General features: G+C 31.2%; 4 protein-coding genes across 18 annotated transcripts in view; 2 read left to right on the top strand and 2 right to left on the bottom strand.

The window, feature by feature from the left end:
- The first annotated feature begins 394 nt into the window (after positions 1–394).
- Positions 395–1,440, top strand: LOC102656131 (biogenesis of lysosome-related organelles complex 1 subunit 2). Its single transcript, XM_006569329.3, has one exon. The coding sequence runs from the start codon at positions 804–806 to the stop codon at positions 1,299–1,301; it is 498 nt and encodes a 165-aa protein (XP_006569392.1). The 5' UTR covers positions 395–803; the 3' UTR covers positions 1,302–1,440.
- LOC409140 (elongin-C) lies at positions 1,437–3,830 on the bottom strand. 4 transcript variants are annotated; one of them, XM_392666.7, is made up of 5 exons: positions 3,675–3,830; positions 3,126–3,186; positions 2,863–2,931; positions 2,495–2,688; positions 1,437–2,404 (listed from the first exon to the last, which is right to left on the bottom strand). In XM_392666.7, the coding sequence occupies exons 2-5, from the start codon at positions 3,156–3,158 to the stop codon at positions 2,263–2,265; spliced, it is 438 nt and encodes a 145-aa protein (XP_392666.3). In that variant the 5' UTR covers positions 3,159–3,186; positions 3,675–3,830; the 3' UTR covers positions 1,437–2,262. The 4 variants fall into 4 exon arrangements, with proteins under 4 accessions (XP_392666.3, XP_006569389.1, XP_006569390.1 ...); XM_006569326.3 differs by having other exon boundaries at positions 2,495–2,685; XM_006569327.3 differs by lacking the exon at positions 2,863–2,931 and having other exon boundaries at positions 2,495–2,685.
- Positions 3,778–7,107, top strand: LOC725013 (sister chromatid cohesion protein DCC1). The gene is made up of 8 exons (XM_001120915.5): positions 3,778–4,020; positions 4,129–4,305; positions 4,387–4,582; positions 4,649–4,841; positions 4,947–5,163; positions 5,230–5,339; positions 5,421–5,604; positions 5,674–7,107. The coding sequence occupies exons 1-8, from the start codon at positions 4,001–4,003 to the stop codon at positions 5,777–5,779; spliced, it is 1,203 nt and encodes a 400-aa protein (XP_001120915.2). The 5' UTR covers positions 3,778–4,000; the 3' UTR covers positions 5,780–7,107.
- LOC724973 (focal adhesion kinase 1) overlaps positions 6,247–17,981 on the bottom strand; it is a 31,788-nt gene continuing 20,053 nt past the window's right edge. For 9 of the 12 annotated variants that reach the window (XM_006569325.3, XM_006569324.3, XM_006569318.3 and 6 more), the window contains 22 exons: positions 16,237–16,403; positions 15,914–16,089; positions 15,706–15,837; positions 15,469–15,618; positions 15,181–15,369; positions 15,020–15,100; positions 14,717–14,939; positions 14,322–14,357; positions 14,060–14,191; positions 13,795–13,977; positions 13,504–13,720; positions 13,211–13,401; positions 12,911–13,115; positions 12,757–12,836; positions 10,848–12,652; positions 10,084–10,227; positions 9,845–9,994; positions 9,671–9,770; positions 9,370–9,601; positions 9,005–9,296; positions 8,531–8,874; positions 6,247–8,436 (listed from right to left, as the gene is read on the bottom strand). In XM_006569325.3, the coding sequence (XP_006569388.2) occupies positions 8,554–8,874; positions 9,005–9,296; positions 9,370–9,601; positions 9,671–9,770; positions 9,845–9,994; positions 10,084–10,227; positions 10,848–12,652; positions 12,757–12,836; positions 12,911–13,115; positions 13,211–13,401; positions 13,504–13,720; positions 13,795–13,977; positions 14,060–14,191; positions 14,322–14,357; positions 14,717–14,939; positions 15,020–15,100; positions 15,181–15,369; positions 15,469–15,618; positions 15,706–15,837; positions 15,914–16,089; positions 16,237–16,393 (5,196 nt within the window). In that variant the 5' untranslated portion in view covers positions 16,394–16,403 and the 3' untranslated portion in view covers positions 6,247–8,436; positions 8,531–8,553. Of the gene's footprint in view, positions 8,437–8,530; positions 8,875–9,004; positions 9,297–9,369; positions 9,602–9,670; positions 9,771–9,844; positions 9,995–10,083; positions 10,228–10,847; positions 12,653–12,756; positions 12,837–12,910; positions 13,116–13,210; positions 13,402–13,503; positions 13,721–13,794; positions 13,978–14,059; positions 14,192–14,321; positions 14,358–14,716; positions 14,940–15,019; positions 15,101–15,180; positions 15,370–15,468; positions 15,619–15,705; positions 15,838–15,913; positions 16,090–16,236; positions 16,404–16,608; positions 16,753–17,981 lie in introns of those variants that run through there. The other 3 variants (XM_006569317.3, XM_016911786.2, XM_016911783.2) reach the window with 3 other exon arrangements.

Below are 17,981 nucleotides of genomic sequence, written 5' to 3'. Positions count from 1 at the left end.
AGTCACAATTAATGAGTCATTATCTTTTAAATAATAATTTATATATTAAATTATTGTGCCATAAAATGAATATGTTCCTATAATTATAAAAAAAAAATAATTTACATATAATAAAATAATATTAAAATATTAAAATATTTTGAATCTTTGAATCTTTTCAGCATATAAATTTTACAAAACAAATATAAATAAGGAAAGAAAATAAAAGGATAAATAGAGATGAAAATTTTGCAATCAGTGTTATCTTTAAAGTGCTTATAGATTAAACTAATATAATAAGAGAATAAACCATAAAAGATTAGAAATAGCATAAAAATTGATCGCCATCTAATATATATCTTTTCAAAGATATAATAAAATAAAACATTTAAAAAGAATAGTCAATTCTTATTCTTTCTTTGTCTTTCTTGTATTATTAGCTTTTTTTATTTATATGTATGTTTTATTTATGGCACACTGAAGATGGCGTTGATTCCACAATTTTTACCTTATCTTTACCTTTTTTTTATTATCTCTTTTCTTTATCTATATTTACTTATTTTAGAAAAATATTCATACAAGATAACTCTGATTAACTGTGATTTTAAATATTTATAAAAATATTTTATTGACAATCAGCAAGTACAATTACTATATTATCGGCAAAATATTTCGTTCAAAAAATAATAGATAGCGTAATAAAACAACTAATTTTCCATAATTTTGACATTTGTCCTGAATTATATGTCTTTGTGAGACAGAAAGGTTATATGTACTACATAACTTCTTGTTAAATTATTTACTGATAATTATTTACTCTGACAATGACATCTGTCAAAGATCCATTAAGAGAAGACATTGAAAGTGAACCACCACCTTTTTTGGAAAATTCAGCAGATCATAATTTAAGATGTGAATCGCCAAAACGTGGAACTACTCTTTCGACAAGTACAAGTAGCTTCGAAGCATTGGATCCTCATGATCCGAATCTTAGTCGTTTAGCTAATACGATGTTTCAAAAAACTGGAGAATATTTACAAGAAGAACTTACCGCCACTCATGCCGATTATCGTTTATTAGAACGATTAAATAAAGAAACTATTGCGAAGTATACAGAGTTAAAAACAATATCATCTAGTGTAGCTCAATCTTTGGATTCTTTAAACGAAAAATATAAAAAGTTACAACCAATTTTAGATAATATTAATGAAATTGACGATAGTGTAACTAAATTAGAACAAGCTGCATATAAATTAGCAGCATATTCAAAACGATTAGAAGCAAAATTTAAGGATATTGAAAAAGATACAAAAAATAAATAAAATTGTAATTTATCAAGATAGAAATATACAATTAAGTTAAATATTGTATTATTTAATTATTTAAATAAGAAATTACATTAATGAAATTAAAATTACATTTTCTGTTATAAAAAAGGTAAGAAATAAAAACAATCATTAATTTTAATTTATATAATTAATTATATTAGAATACAGTCTCACACAGATACACACACATTTTTTTATAAAGATTCTGTAAAAATGTGTTGTGTGTTTTTTTTCTTACACTATATCACATAATATTTCTATATGCTACATATTGTATTTTATTTATAAATGTATGTTAATCATTTTCTACATGGAAAATATGAAACATGATTAAAGTTGCCAGAAAATAATAAATAAGAAGTAAAATTTGTAATTTGAATAGAAATCAAAAATAAATATTCTTATATGTAATAAAAAATATAACTATAATGTATTAATATTAATATAGACACCATTTCAAAAATAACAATCTCCATTGTTATATAATCTATTGATTAAATCCTATATTAATTGTACATGATGCAATTTTTTTTTTGTTTATAGTTATGTATCAGACAGTCATGAATATACAATTCATATTACATCAGTATATCTTCTAATATAAATTTTGTTTAAATATAATAATTTGTTATATTATTGGATATAGTTAATCAAGTAGCACATGCAATAAATTTAGATCACATTGATTAATTGAAATTTCTCTATTATTATATATATATTTTAAGCATTTATCAGATATATATTTTTATATTTATAAATAAAATCATTTAAACAATTTAGATAATTTATTGTTAAAATAATATTAAACTATATTGCAAAATACAAAATGCGAATTATGAATTATTTTTTGATATATGTCACAATATAATTGAATTTTTGATGTTAAAATTATGATAAATAATTTTATTATACTGACTGCTCAAAACTGATTGCTTATTAGTATCATTCGTGACATTTAACAATCTAAAAAATTTCCAGCCATCAATAATTCTAATGCAATTTCTGGTGCTATAGGAAATTCTGGTATTTCTGTGCTGCTATTTGTATAGCGTACTTTGTAGGTAAAATACATGCAAACCTTTTGTAATACATGAGATCTGTAAATAAAAAATATAAATAATTCTTTATTTCTCTATTTTTTATGAATATAATAATTTTATTGAAATTGAAATAAAAAAAAAACTTACGGAATTTCTCGAAAATTAACTTCATTAGCTTCATTTTCTGCAAACTGTCCAGGACCACTTAACATTGCTTTTATTGTTCCACTAGTTAAAGCATGTTCACGTTTAACAATAAATTCATGTCCATCACTGCTAACAAGTTTTACATACATTGCATTTGGTCCTTCACAACCTCCGTATATAATTCCACTTTCCTGCTAAAAGTTTATCCCAAAACTTATACATTATATTGTATTATGTTATTTATGATATGTTGAGTTAATATTTTAACTACCATACAATTATCCTACTGTTAGTAATGAAAGACAAGGAATATAAAAAACAGAAAAAGATCATTAAGCAGCAAAATTTTAATTTGCAGAAATAGGTACCGCATGCAGATCAATAGACGAAGTGCCTTCTTCTTCTTCTGCTTTATCGATATTTTCGTCCTCATTGGGCTTGATCCAAAGAAAAATTAGCATTAATCAACAAACTGTTTACTATAATTTTCCTGTTTTCCAATTAGAAGAATTAATAAAATTGCAGTTATGATAGCAGCCCAATTGTAACAGCACATATATTTCTTCAAATACACTTCACATATCCCAACTGTTAAAAAAATAGCATGCATGATATTTTAAACAAAACATACCTTATCAGCTTGGGTGTTCACATCATTTGACATGTTTGTGTCCTATAGAATATTTATATTTCTAAAAAGAATAGCATCATTAAATAATATTAAATTATTAATTACAATAAATAACATATAAGAAATATAATATATACTTCAGAACATTTTAAATCAACATTTTTAAATCAATATTTTCGATTATAATTGAAGAGAATAGTTTTTATTAAACTATCATTATATCTTGTTGATATGTCTTTTAATTTGGATTATTTAAGGTTGATTTTTGTTCCATTATTTATTCAGATGAAAAATTTCTTTTGCACGTTAAATAATAATACTTCATAACGAGTCCAATATTAATATACATTAATACAATTAATGAATAGTGGAAAGTAAGTATATTATCAAAATGTATTATTAAAAAAGTAGTACTAGAAAGTAATCGGGCATAAAATAGAAAACAAGCAACATAAATTGTATTCAGAACATAATTTACGTTCATAATTTTACCTTTTTTTGTGAAAATAATTATAACTTTATTTTACTTCAGATCAATATCGTACATACCTCAACGAAAAAGAAAATTGTATAAATTCAGACTTTTTGATCACAATAAAGTTTCTTAATAAGCGCAATGGCAATTAATATGGCTGCTGGTGATATTGTATAGTTCTCGATAAATCGAAACTACTTCTCCATCTTCAGTTTAATTTATTCTACGATTGGATAAAGATTGGCGGGTAAAGAAGTTTATCTAAAAAAATTTAATATAACTTTTTATTTTTATATTATACTTACATGTGAAATATATATTGTAATTTAAATGAAAAGATTTATCTTTCTATAACTTGTAATTTTATTTTATCGTGCAATCTTTTCAAATTTCAAATATAATGGAAACTGCAAAGACTAGGTGACAAAATATTTTCATAAAATTTCATGTGTAAATAAATATTGAATAAATATATTTAATATATTTATGGTATATTTATTCGATATATTTTAATTTTTACTTTTATAGGTATTCGAGAACAAGAGAAGAAATACATAAAAGTTTAGAATTAGCTGTTATTAAGGAATCTGATTTGCAGAATGTAACGCAAATTTTATATTCTGCACAAGAACATGATATAGAAAAACATATAAAATTATTAGAACTTGATGAACATTTAATAGAGGCAATAAATAAAGGAGACAGGTATATATTTCCATTTAATTTATATATATAATCATTAACTGTCAATTTTTTAATAATTTAATATTATTTGCAACATTTCAGTTTAACATTTCAGGGTAATAAAAAAGATTTTGCAGTATTATGTACAAAAAATCGAACATATGATATTAGAGAAGCAGGAACATCTAATTCTTGTTTATTAGTACCAAAATTAAATTTATTTGAACAAACAAAAGTAAATACAGACCAAATAATAAAATATTATAATGTTTGTGGAATATTTCATACATATTATGAGGTAAAAAAATTTCAAAGTAAGTAAGTATTTATAAAATTAATTGTGAATAAATGTTAAAAATTTTAGACAAAAGAATGTAAGCCTAAATGGGAAAAATTACTTAATATACTTGAGCCCACATCTTTTAAAGGAATAGAATATGAATCATCAATATGTCATGAACTTTTATATAATTGGCATAGATTACAAAACGAAATACAAGCTAGTGAAGATGAACTAATTCAAGCTTTAAATGATTATTTAATAGTTAATATTGATGGTATTATATTTTCTTACAAAATTAATATAATTGACATCAAATAATTATATAGTAATTAACACATATTATTTTAAATAATCATATTCTCTATTTTTTGATTTTAAGGTTATTTTCGTTTAATATCATTTGAATTTGAAGTTCGAAGTTTAACACTTATGTTAGATATTTTGGAAGAAAATAGTTGGGCATTAAATGAAGTAGATAAAGAATTTACATATGAATCTTTGAAAGAATTTATTTTTAAATCAATTTTTGATGCTATATTTGCAAGATATGCACAAGTAAGTGAAAAATCAAAAAAGGATGGAACATTATTATATAGGTAAATATAATTTTATATATATATTAATAAAAATTATTAATTTATTATAAATTATAATGTTACAAGGTACAATGAGGAAAAATGTTGCAAGACTTTAGCAAAAGTACTCCTTGCTGTTTCTCCAATAACTGAATATAAACAATTTATGAAATCATGGCATATTGGCACACCAGAAAGTACATTGAAAGTTATATAAAAAAATTTATAGTTAATATTTATATGTAAAATATGCTTATATTATATTTGTTTGTATATAGAAATAGAACCAAAAGAAGAATATTTACAAGGAATTGCTCTTATCAAATGGAATAACTCAACAATGACAAGAGAAGTGGTATCATTCACAGAAGCTAATTTGCCAATAGATATTAATGAAAGATTTAATGAACTTTTTAAAGCAAAAAATAAATGGACAGTTCAGGAAATAACACCTTATATAATGTAGGTAAAAATTGCATTTATAAAATATTAAATTTTTTTTTTTTTATAAATTTTTTTTTTTTTTTTTAGAAATTTAACAACAAACAAAATGAATGTTAATGCTCTTCTAACTAAATATGCTAGGTGTTCAATTATTAATAATATTAAATATTATAGTTCAAAATATGGTAAATAGTTAAGTAAAAATCATTTTAATGATACAAATGCCATAATTTTAGCTTCTAACTTTTTTCTCTCCAAGAGTCTGATTTTCAATTAATCAGGCTATTTCCTTCTTTTTTTCTGAAGAGTCATTATTTATTTCCATTGTTCCATTATTAAATATTACTTTCACTTTTGATTAGTTGATTTTTGCAAAAGTAGACTAGATATTATTAAATTAGTCAGTGAAATTAAATACATGAAATAATAATTGAAATAATTGTAATAATTGAAATAATTGAAATAATTGTAAGTGATAAAGAATAATTTCTTTTGATAATATAAGATAATAAGAGATTTTTTTAAAGTATAAAGAGAGCAGTATTTCTATAAAGCAAAAAAAAAGGGAAAGAGCTACAATTGGTTCATGAGTTGTTAATTCGCGTAATTAAATAAAATAAATACTTATTGTTGAAATGACAAAAAAATATCAATACCATGTTACAATTATTAATTAAATGGACGCATTTTTATTAAAATATGTACAATAATGTGAGTATGTTGATGCTGACTTGTTGTTGTTAATATTGTGCTATTATGTAGCAATCTTATAAGTATTCATAATGCTGAAATTATCTTACTATTTATTATTTTGCCTGTAGTAATAATACATAGTTACATTTACACAATTTTATAAATATTTTTTAAATATTGTGTCTTAATTTTTATTACTTAATTAATAACAGTGATTCAATGATGCTAGAATATTTTAATTTCAATAATTATTTTATCCTTTTTTTAAAAAAAAAAATTACAACTATTTTTATATACTAATAATTATAAATAGTTTATATATTTATTATTTTGTTATACAAATTACGAAATCTTGTATGATCGTGGAAGATATTTAGCTATAAAAAAACTAAAATAAATTAAGCTTTTATTATTTTTAAATTGATTTTGTGTATGTGTGCGCGCGCGCTATATATGTATATACAAATAATCGAGTAAGTTTATTGAATGATAATTGAAAAATTTATATAATATATAATCAGCTCACTAATAAAATTTGTTACATATACAATTTTTTAAATTATCCAACATGTGTTTTATAAAAAAAAAGTTTTCTAACAATATTTTAATTTTATTATATCATCATATATTGTAATATTCGTCATGGCATACTTAAAAACTATTATTATTGTATATAAAGAAGAATCATAAAACAAAACATATATTTTATGTAGTATTACAATATTGAAGATGATATAAACATGCATCATGAAAGATATAGGATTGAAAACTTTTAAATATTTCAATAGAATTCTGATAAATACGCGACTACAATTTGTGGAAAAAAAATTGAATATAGTAAAATATATATGAAAAATAATATTTACTAGAAATAATACTTGTAACTCAATAATTAATATTATTATTAAATGATACAAATTTTGAATATTTATTTATATACAATTAAAGTAAATCTAAAAAAAAAAAAAATATCTTATATTTTCGATGCAATAGCAGTGTCGAACGTTGTAATCGTAAATTACAAATTCCTGGGATGATATTAAAAGTATTACTGTACATGTATAGTCAATAATAAAATTTGTTCGTATTGTACATATAAATACGCCTTGGCACATTAGTATTCAAAACTATAGTTGTGTAAAGTAATGAGCAATATAAAAATCAGTCAAACATCATGCACAATAATTTTAATCCAATATGAAACTAAATTTCTTCCCAGGAATGTAAAAAAATAAATGTATAAAAATGGAATACTTAATTTATGGAATATTTAATAGATTTGTAAATGCACTGCCGTTATAAGCGCATTATGTTGACAAGTTATCAATACTATTCTTATGCAATGATGAGATTTGTATAAATATTTTATAGGAACTGACTTGTCGCTAAAGAATGATTCATTTTTTTATAAAACATTTTATATAAATTTCACAAATTGATATGAATTACAAAATAATTACCTAATAGAAATAACATTCAGTCCCATTTTTTACAATTATAATCACTCCTTTTAGCAGGAAATAGACTATTATAAATTATAAATTCGTAAAAATAATTTTGTAAAATTGTATCCTATATGAAATTAAATTTTTTGCATAAAATATTTTGAACTATTCATTTAAATATATTTATAAATATCTATATTTATGTATATATATAGAATTATTCAACTACTGGGTGATACAATAAGACAATCTTTGAAGCGATTATAGATATTGTGATAATTTTTTTATAATTAATTTTTAATAATATTATAATATATGCAATAAAATTTAAATACTTAATTTCATATATGAAAATTGCGTCTGATATTAATAAAAATTATTTATGTTTATAATTTTTTAGACTCAAGGCTATCTTTTGCATCACCCAATTCACACATGATTATTATATAATAACAAATTAATAATAATTCTAAAACTTTGGAGTGATTTCTTTTCAGCTGTGACTTATTATGTTTTTTCGTGATAATCCTAATCTATATATCTAACGAATACTGCCTTATTTATAAGTACGTTTAGACAAAGTTTATTAAATGTTAAAAAGAGCTATAAAGCATAAATATTAAATCTCTTGCTGCTGAGTTATGTGTGAGATGTAAATGGGTAACTTGTACGATGTAGACTATATACATATAATTATTACTTCGAAGTTTTCCTGAAATTAATAAATAAAAAATATAATTAAGTAATGAGTATGAGAAATTTCGTACAAATTCATACAATAAATAATTTGATATTATTACTTATACCTTAATGCAAAGGCACCTCGTTGTTAGCTATCAGTTGTTGCATTTTCGTTTGTTTTATTATTAGTTGTAAACACTGACTGTTGATTAATACCTGTTGTAACTGTTTGACTCGGATGAATAACAGGTCCAACTGTTTGGACTAAATTGCAGGTAACTGGTACCATTGGTGGCAAATTAACCGAATTATTCATGGGACTGATATTACAAGACAATGATGGTCTTTTTCTTTCTAAACTATTTGTCGTCATTTGTCTTCTTGTTGTCGAATTACGTTCAAGACTATTAGTAACAATATGATGCCTTCTTTCTAAACTAGAGCCGCTACTGACATCAGTTTGACTACCCTAAGTAGAAAATTACATAAATTACATATAATTAGAATTTTAATAAAATATTGCAACAATTTTTTAATACAATTACATTGTATAACAAATTTTATATATTATATAAAATTTATCTCAAGATATGATTTACCTGCAATGAACGATCGACGGATTGACCCATTCTATGTAAAAGATCACCACTTTGACTCTGTCTAAACGTAGTACCTTGACGTTCGCTCGATTGACTTCTCCTTAGAAATTGTTCTCCAGATTGACTGGAACGAATACGATTTTCTGACATCGATTCTTGTGAAGCATTAATATGATTTTGATTTTGGCAAATCTGATTATCTACATATGGATAACGAATACGTATCGAATCGATTACATCTAGAAGATTTTTCGCATCCATTGCTAAAATGTGAGCCGCTGAGAGCATCCCTCTGAAATTACATTAAATTTTTTTTTTAAACTCGTATGGCGATAAAATTAATATGCATTGAAAGAAGCACTTACTTTCGATATTCAGCATCTAACGTAGTAGCACTATATTTTTGAGCTTGTTTCATAGCTGTTACAAGTTCTGCCATATCTTTACTAAGAACTTTATGCGCCATTTCTACTTCTCGATGAGCAGATATAGGCAATATATCCATCAAAGCATCGACAGATGAAAGTAATGCTCTCAATTCGATACCCACTTTACGTACTAATTCTAAATATTGATCAGCCTTGCTTTGTTGAACACCTTGTTTGCAACATTATTAAAATGTTACTAAAATTATTCAAATTTGATATTAAAGATAATAATATATACCTTGAGATAAAGACATTACGGCACGAACTACGCTAGTGGTACAATCATATACTTTATCATTCGTCCTATCTAGATCGGCAGTTGGTGTAGGTTCCATTTTCTATAAAATAAACAATCTTTTTATAATTTTGTTCCTGATTTAAAAAAATTATTCTTCTAATTGGAAAAATTTACCTTTACAACGATTACTTTTTCGGTACTTTTATCAGATCCTATAGAACCAGTATTAGCACCGTGCTGTTCATGACTTGGTGATTGAGTAACCGAACGTGGAACTGGAGGACTCGCGCTTTCATCTCCACTCGTCGCAATAGATAGACGTTTCTAAATATCGAAATAAAGATTTTTAGAAAAAATATCGAACCAAATTATTCATTGTAATGTACGAAAGTTGCAAGTAATTAATATCGCACCTCTTCTCTTGCTAACCAACGACTATCTTCTTCCGATTGACGCTGCTGTTCTAAAAGTCGTTGTTCCAATAATTTTTGCTCGTCGTCAATACCACTGCTGAAATTTTCCGTGATGCTATCGAATAACTGTGATTGTACTATCCTCTGAAAGAAAAAAAATTCGTTTCAATTTTTATCAATTCGTTTGTAATCGTTATAATCATATAATTCACAGGTTTCAACGAGTTTAATAAATAACATATGTACATAATAAAATTAAAGAGATGCATAATTCTTGATCAAAACCAATTTCAGAACAATAGTAGTGCAATTATAATTACATGCAGCTCAGATTGTTATAATGATAATATTATCTCCATTCATCATGCAAACAGATTAGCCTATCAAAACTGCAAAATAAAATTCATTTCAGTTATGAATAAAAAGTACCATCTAGTTATGTATAAAATGAAAAAAAAAAAGGGCCATTGTGTAAATTTAAACAAACTAATGTGTGAATGCAACTGCATATACCAAAGCAATATATACATGTATATATATGTGAGTATGTATCATGTATGTATATATATATATATATATATATATATATATATATATATATATGTATATGTATGAATCTGTGTATTGTATATATTTATATATATATATATTATTTGAATTGCAACAAAAGTATAGTGCTGCAAGAATTTCGAATTATAAATAAAAACAATATGCTGTTGCAGATAAAGGATGCGATTTTCATTCCTAGGGAGGCGTTGGCAAACCTGATCTTGTTGTGCCTCCTCTGTCATCGAACTGCTTGATGACATTGTGCTATCACTGACTGCAGAAGATATCAGTGATCCAGAGAGTGTGCCGTCTGTCGAACTTGTTAGTTGTTCATCTTGCTTTTGATTTACAAACGTAGTGATCTTTGCAACACCAGTTGCTATTTGAGGTGTAGCAGACCTTATCATCCCCGATTGCACTATTGGCTGTACTAAATACTGCTGCGTTGCGTTTGTCGCAGCTGTAATTGGCAGATTCGCTACGTTGCATTGTGCTTGGCTGTGTTGCGTGGCAGTAATGGAAGTTGATTGTTGACCGATTACAATATTAGACGTGCTCGGATGAAAGTGTTGCTGGCCAGTTGGTTGGACCGTGCCACCCGATGTGGCGAAATGCACTTGAATGGGATGACTTTGCGCTATTTCAAAAGACAATTGCTGCTGATTCATCGCTTGGGAGCTCGGCGCATGGCTCGTAATTCCGCTTTGAATTTGTTGCACATACACGGGCCCCTGAACCTTCTGAGCTTGCACGACCGTGACAGAAGTCGCTTGCGCCGTGTAAATTGGATTAGCTCCGATTGCTTGATTTTGTTGATTCGTGTGTTGCGACGTATTATGCATGTAAGAAACGGATTGATGAATTGGATTTTGCTTTTGATTGCTTTGCGCATTCTGCGACTGCGGCACGTACATCGGTTGCGGCGTACTTATATTCGAATAAATTTGTTGATGTTGATAATTCTGAGCGTGTGCAGGCCGTGTTTGCAGGTTTGCTCCTGGCGTCGAGGTATGCGCCAAATTGCCTCTAACATTCGCCATGGTAGTTCCAACAGACACATTCACGGATTTCAAATCGGTCACATTTTGATTTTGGATGTTTTGCGCACGGAATTTTAACACCGGCCCGTACAAGCATTCCGCGTTGGATGCAGGAATGGCAGCGTTACTCGAAGTAACGACAGGTATGCGGGGATACACGACAGCGGTTGTAGGATTTTGTTGTATGCAATTAGAATTCTGGCTCGTGTTATTAACAGAGAATTGGGCGAAATTTGACAATTGATTCTGATTGTTCAATCCTACGATACTGTTCAAGCTGCCCGGCCCAAAGTTTCCAGGATTTTCACCAAAATTACCGCCCACACTGGGACTCTGACTGAGATTACCAACGATGGCGGAACTTTGGGTGAAATTGGCCACTGGGCCGTATATTTCGCCGCAAGTAGCTACGCTAGTTGTTATTGGGATGGCACCGGACGTTGTGAATTTTTGCACGGGAGAATACAAATCTCCCGTGATGCTGCCAACAACTTTTGAACTAACCGCGTACAAATTTTGCATCTCTTTAACCTTCTGCTGCTTTCGGTTAGCAGCGGGGGATTGGGCTTGTGTCGCGTCTGAAATGTTAAGACTGGACATGAGAGGAGCGTCCGAGGAATCGAGGGAATCCAAATTGGTATCGGACAAAGTGGAATCTCCTGAATGGGTTTCATGAGAGGCGGGAGGTGGTTCTGAAGTGGTTGGATGGTCGAAAAAGGGTAGATCTGAAACTAAAGCAGTGGTTAAGACTTGATCTTCGTCTTGAAATTGTACGGCTAAGGTATTGAAAGGCGAGGCAGGGGTTGTGTACACGGAGGGACATACCCCCCTAGTTTGATTATCCTTGAGAAGCTGCGCAAGAACCTCGGGATTTTGCGCAACGATATACGTCGAGACAGGCGCAGCGGCGGTTAGCTGAGATTGATCCGTCGTGTTTTGCGGTTGCCTGGAAGGTTTCGGCGGCGGTACATCGTCTGCCCCTACAAATGACGAGAGATTATCCGCTTCGTGCACCATAAAATATCTCGGATCATGCTTTATATATATATATAATTCTTCCTTCTTTATTTTCCATTCTACGTACCCCAAGACATGGCTTGTACTCTCCTGTTCTCCCGTCTCATCGTTTCTTGTTGCTGATGTTTCTCTTCCAATAAAATTTCGCTGCAACATTTAGTAATTTTTCGTAATGGAACAAAAAAAAGGAGATAGAACAAGACGAAAGATGCATCACGTACTGTAAAGTTTCTCTGATCTCTTTGAACGTTGGTCGTTTACTCGGTTCGTAACTCCAACACTGAGACATCAAAGAATATAATCGTGGAGGGCAATGATTCGGTAAAGCAAGTCTCTCTCCGTTTTCTAATTTACGGATCACTTCGTTATTTTTTACACCTTGAAATGGTTTCACGCCTAACATTAATATTTCCCACATGCATACACCTGGAAGAATAAAAAAAAAAGGTTATGTTTTTTGGAATATTAAAGAAGAAAAAAACATTAGTTTTATTCTTAGTTGTAGAAAAAGAAATATCTACCAAACATCCAAACGTCAGAAGACGTAGTAAATCTTCGAAAATTAATACTCTCCGGTGCCATCCATTTAATGGGCAACTTACACCTACTTGCTGTATAATAACTTTGATCTTCCACCCACCTACTCAGACCAAAATCTGCTAATTTTACGGAATTGTGCGCAGAAACTAGCACGTTTCTCGCAGCGATGTCCCTGTATATGAAAATAATGTAGATGAAAAATATATTTAGAATATAAATACATAATTATTTATGTAGAAACTCTCTTGAATAATTTTAATCAAAAAGCATATACCTATGGACAAATTTCTTGCTTTCGAGATACGATAAGGCAGTGCTCAATTGAAATGTGTAAAGTAGAAGAGTGGCGAGATCCAGACGATGCTTGTTCGATTGCAGATAAGCTCGCATCTCCCCCAACTTGGCTAATTCCATTACCAGCCAAATGGGTGGTTCAGAGCATACACCGATAAGTCTTATAATGTGAGGATGCTCGAATTGTTGCATTATATCTGAAATTTATACCATATCAAACTTTCACTTTGGATGTCTATTCGATTGAGGAAATGAATTAAAATTTCTTTACAGGCTTCCTCGAGAAATTTTTCCGACGTAGCGAGATCTGCATCAACTTTACAAGTTTTCACCGCCACTGGTATGACTTGATTGTCCCGCCCCTTGTATGAACCTTTATGTACATTGCCAAATTGACCTTCTCCAATAATTTCACCCAATTCCACTTGGTTCCTAACTATCTCGTAATCTCTGGCTGCAAAAATGATCAAAGTTTAATTCATTTATTTTCTTTTTCTTCTAATTTTCATTCCTTCCTTTCTCTTTTCAATACTCACTAGCTGGAGTCGAATAATCTCCTTCTTCGTCCACAATTTCAGCGTAGTCCTCGGACAAAATGGTCCCCGTTTTGCTTACGTTTTTCTCCGGGCTATTGGAACCGTCTTGTCTGTATTTTGGGGGATGAGCATCTATTTCAAAGCGAGGGATACGATCAATAATAGCGAATGAAACTCAAATTAATCAAACTGGTCGTGCAAATCACTCTAAAGATCACTCTAAGTTAAATGCTACGGTATGGGGTCATTCAAAACTACAAACCTTTGCATGGACAGGGATAATTTTTCCACGATGCAGCTTGGAAGTGTAAACGATTATGTAACTTAGTATCTTTTGTATAACATAAACAAAAAAAGAGGAAATTCGTGCGAGATATTTGGAAAATATAATAAATATAATATATATACGATTATATTGTAAAAATACAATGGAGCTAAATATTTGTAAACAAATCTCTTTGCTCGACACACTATCACGAATATCGAGAAAAGCTAAAAGGAAAAACGTTCGTTCGCATCAACATCGAAATTGTCCGAATTTAAAATGCGAAAAGAGAATAAAGAGAGAAAAAAAAAAAAATAATTTATCCATAAAGCATGCCCGTCTTTACGGCTGCTTAAATATTTTTCGAGCAAAATTCCACCGTGTACAAGTACCTTTCCTGTTCCACAACGAGGTATTGGTTCCAGTGACGAGTCTACAATAACCGTCGATTAAATCCGCCAGACTCTCCGCTTGGTCCAAACTCGAGCACGTGATACTAAGCGTTTCAGCGGCTCCTGCTATTCTTAATTTAATACAAGCTTTTGCGTGTTCCTTGCAATCGGATACCAGCGTTTGGATAGATTGTATCTGGGAGAATTCGGCGATTCTTGTCGGCTACAAAAATGTCATAATTAATTGACACGAAAGAGAACACGTAAAATTGTGGAATAAGAAGAAAGCTTGATGATACTGACCACCGTCCCACCTCTGTGAGCCATGTAAGATATGCCTAAGTCAGGTCCAATGACTAGTTCTACGGGTATAGACCAGCTCGACTGTGATAAAAAAGAAAGAAGAAGAGTTAAAACAACAGTTGGAAGGAGTTAATTGAATCGATTTGGAAATTAAATCTCACCCCCAAAGCGCATATGAACCTCTCCTGATCGAATCTGTAATGAGCACGCAGAAGATCGAAGAACTTGAACATGCATTCTAGCTCCGACAATACCGCAACCTTTTTAAAGTGTTGTTGTATTAGCTTGCGCAACGCCTTTGGTTTCATTCCATTCAACACGGATCGTGGTAAAAACTTGTGCAGCCCGACCTGTGAAGCGACGACGTAACGATATTTTAAAACGGTCAAAAAATTATTGTAAAATTCTTGGGAATTTCTTTTTTTTTTTTTTTTCTGTATATACAATACCTCTCGTTCCAGGTACTCGAGATTGCTCTTCTTGTCGAGAGCGATCTGTTGCATGTCTTTGAAAAAGTAACGAATTTCTAGACAGCACAATTGCACCGCCACGTCCTGGTCGAGAGCCGCGTGATTCGCGCACAGATAATCGTTTCTAACCTGCAATACAAACAATTTGATTTATATTCGTTCAACGTATATATATATACATTAGAAAGGTATAAAAATAGATTTCGAAGAAGATACCTGATCGTAATAATAATAGAAGGTCACTTTGTCCTTCTCGTACAGATCGTTGAGATTTTGCGGCAAGTATCGTACTCTCAGTTCATACCTCCACTCGCAATGAGGATGTTTCTTTTCGTACTTTTCTTGAACCTTATTTATAATAATAATAAAGAACGATTGTTATTTGCGTCAAATTTCGAGAGAAAAAAAAAAGAAAAAGAAATACCTGGTACATGGTCGTGTCCTGATGCAACCAGTAACTCTCCCCCGATCCAGGATGATGGAGCCTCATGGCGTAAAGGTTATGGTAGTGTCTGGTTCCAACCGCTAGTCGACTAGTCACCAAAGTGATGATACCCTTCACGTCGATCGCGTCACCGAATTTAACAACGTTGAAACCACCTAAAAATCGATCGAATGTTACCGACGGTTTCTATGTTACCGACATATAACGTACACTGTTGCAATTCTCTCTCGAAACAAAAAAAAATGCTTCGATCACTTTGATTATCATTTCATTCTCGAGGGAGAGAAGATGGAGATTGTTACCGTTGGGCAGATGGACCTTCAAAGTCGCCTTGTCCATGGGGGTGGGTGATCCATGGGGTGGTGTATTTCTTCCGCCTCCGCTTCCCTGCACGCCACCGCCGCCTCCTCCCCCACCGCCACCGCCTCCACCAGCTCCATCTCCTACGCCAGTGCTCATCCCCTCATGGCTGCGCGAAAAGGAAAATGACCGTTACCACAATCGTCTCGTATATATATATATGTATCGTCGACTCGTAAAATCTTGGTTGATAACAGCAATTGCAAAACGAACGACGAGTAATTTTATTAAGAGAAATTTCAATTTTCGCTATTCCGTCGTCCATCTGCAGAAGAGAGAGGGGCACGCAAGAGTTGGCGACAATATATACTTACGCGGAACAATTATAAATACGATCGTACGCAGCTGTTCCTCGCGTGTTACAAAAACATAAAACTATACTCGCGATACATTCGTTAATTACCATTTTTCGTCGAGGAGAGAGACCCCGGTTTTTCCCCGAGGTTTCACTCTCGGAAATGATGAGAAACGACTAGATACTTTGACGATACTTTCAATTCTTATCGTTAACAGATTAAAATTTGTACGATAACATCCTTCATGGTTATATTGAATCACGCGAGCTTGGTCGATGAATCGGCATGCAATAGACCGCATATCGTCCACATTTTTCCGGAGAAAGGTTCCACCGATGACGCTACGGAATAAGCTAACGAAATACCAGATACGATAAATAATTAGTCGTGTCGTGGTTCCCGTCGGTCGGGAAAGAAGAATCCTCTCCTCTTTTTCCCTCCTAAACGGTAGTTCCAGCGATGGCGAGGATAGATTGTGCACTGTTGCCGCGATAGAAATTTCGCGTAGCGTGAACGAAACGCGACGAAAAGTTGTGAAAAGGAGACTGCGCACGTGTTTTAAGTAACGTTATATACGCGCGTCTCTACTTCTTCCCTTTCCACTCGCATAGTTATCAATTCACTGTGCTCGAGTCGCGTGCATCCCGAGAAGAGGACGAGAAGGAATTCAAGAAAGGAGTTTGTGTTTCTCGACCGGAGATGGACTTTTGTCCTCGCTTTTGTTGTTGTGCTATTAAGATTATTTCAATTTCGTGCGATGAAAAGGGGGCATTGAAGGAACACATTGAGGATCCCTGCGGGAATGAACGGCAACGCCGTCGCATCGCTCGAAATCGTCTCTGGCCTCCTCTTTGCTCGAAAAGTTGACGAGCCGTGTGCTCGCATCGTGTGCTATTAATGCAAATGTATATTACGAGCGTCGTCCGGCTAAGGAATGCCGTCGTCGGTCAGGGACGAGACGTTTACGCAGGGAACCACCGGCTATTCGACTTTGTCCATTGCAACTACGCGTGCAATCCACACAGAGATTTTTTTTTTTAACGAAGCAGCACGAAGAGCGGTCGAAGTAACGAAGTAAGCAAGTTGTGCAACCGCCGTGCTTGATTAAATAGCATTATTGGCGCGTCGCAGCCGTCGCGAGAAGAGGTGTATGAATATCTCTTTGAAATCGAGATGTAACGAGGGACACGTGACCAGTTTTCGGAACACGCGATCAATATTCATTTCCCGTGGACTGTTCGTCTTCGTGGCTGGCTAAATCGGGCGGAATTAATTCAATTGTGCGCGACAATATTAAATAACTTCTAACCTCGTTAATCGCGCGCCAAAACGATCGAAATCTTTACCACTTATTATTACGATACATCTTTGTTCGATGCAACCAAGCTCCT

Source organism: Apis mellifera, linkage group LG4, assembly GCF_003254395.2.
Source record: "Apis mellifera strain DH4 linkage group LG4, Amel_HAv3.1, whole genome shotgun sequence".
Taxonomy (NCBI): Eukaryota; Metazoa; Arthropoda; class Insecta; order Hymenoptera; family Apidae; genus Apis; species Apis mellifera.
This window is presented reverse-complemented; position numbering and strand designations above follow the sequence as displayed.

Excerpts from the sequence above, each read along its gene's own strand:
- LOC102656131 (XM_006569329.3), top strand. The coding sequence starts at position 804 with ATGACATCTGTCAAAGATCCATTAAGAGAAGACATTGAAAGTGAACCA.
- LOC409140 (XM_392666.7), bottom strand. The coding sequence starts at position 3,158 with ATGTCAAATGATGTGAACACCCAAGCTGATAAG. Across the intron at positions 2,932-3,125 it reads TGAACACCCAAGCTGATAAG|CCCAATGAGGACGAAAATAT; the intron begins GTATGTTTTGTT and ends CTTTGGATCAAG. Across the intron at positions 2,689-2,862 it reads CGTCTATTGATCTGCATGCG|CAGGAAAGTGGAATTATATA; the intron begins GTACCTATTTCT and ends ATAAACTTTTAG.
- LOC725013 (XM_001120915.5), top strand. The coding sequence starts at position 4,001 with ATGGAAACTGCAAAGACTAG. Across the intron at positions 4,306-4,386 it reads GCAATAAATAAAGGAGACAG|TTTAACATTTCAGGGTAATA; the intron begins GTATATATTTCC and ends GCAACATTTCAG. Across the intron at positions 5,605-5,673 it reads GAAATAACACCTTATATAAT|AAATTTAACAACAAACAAAA; the intron begins GTAGGTAAAAAT and ends TTTTTTTTTTAG.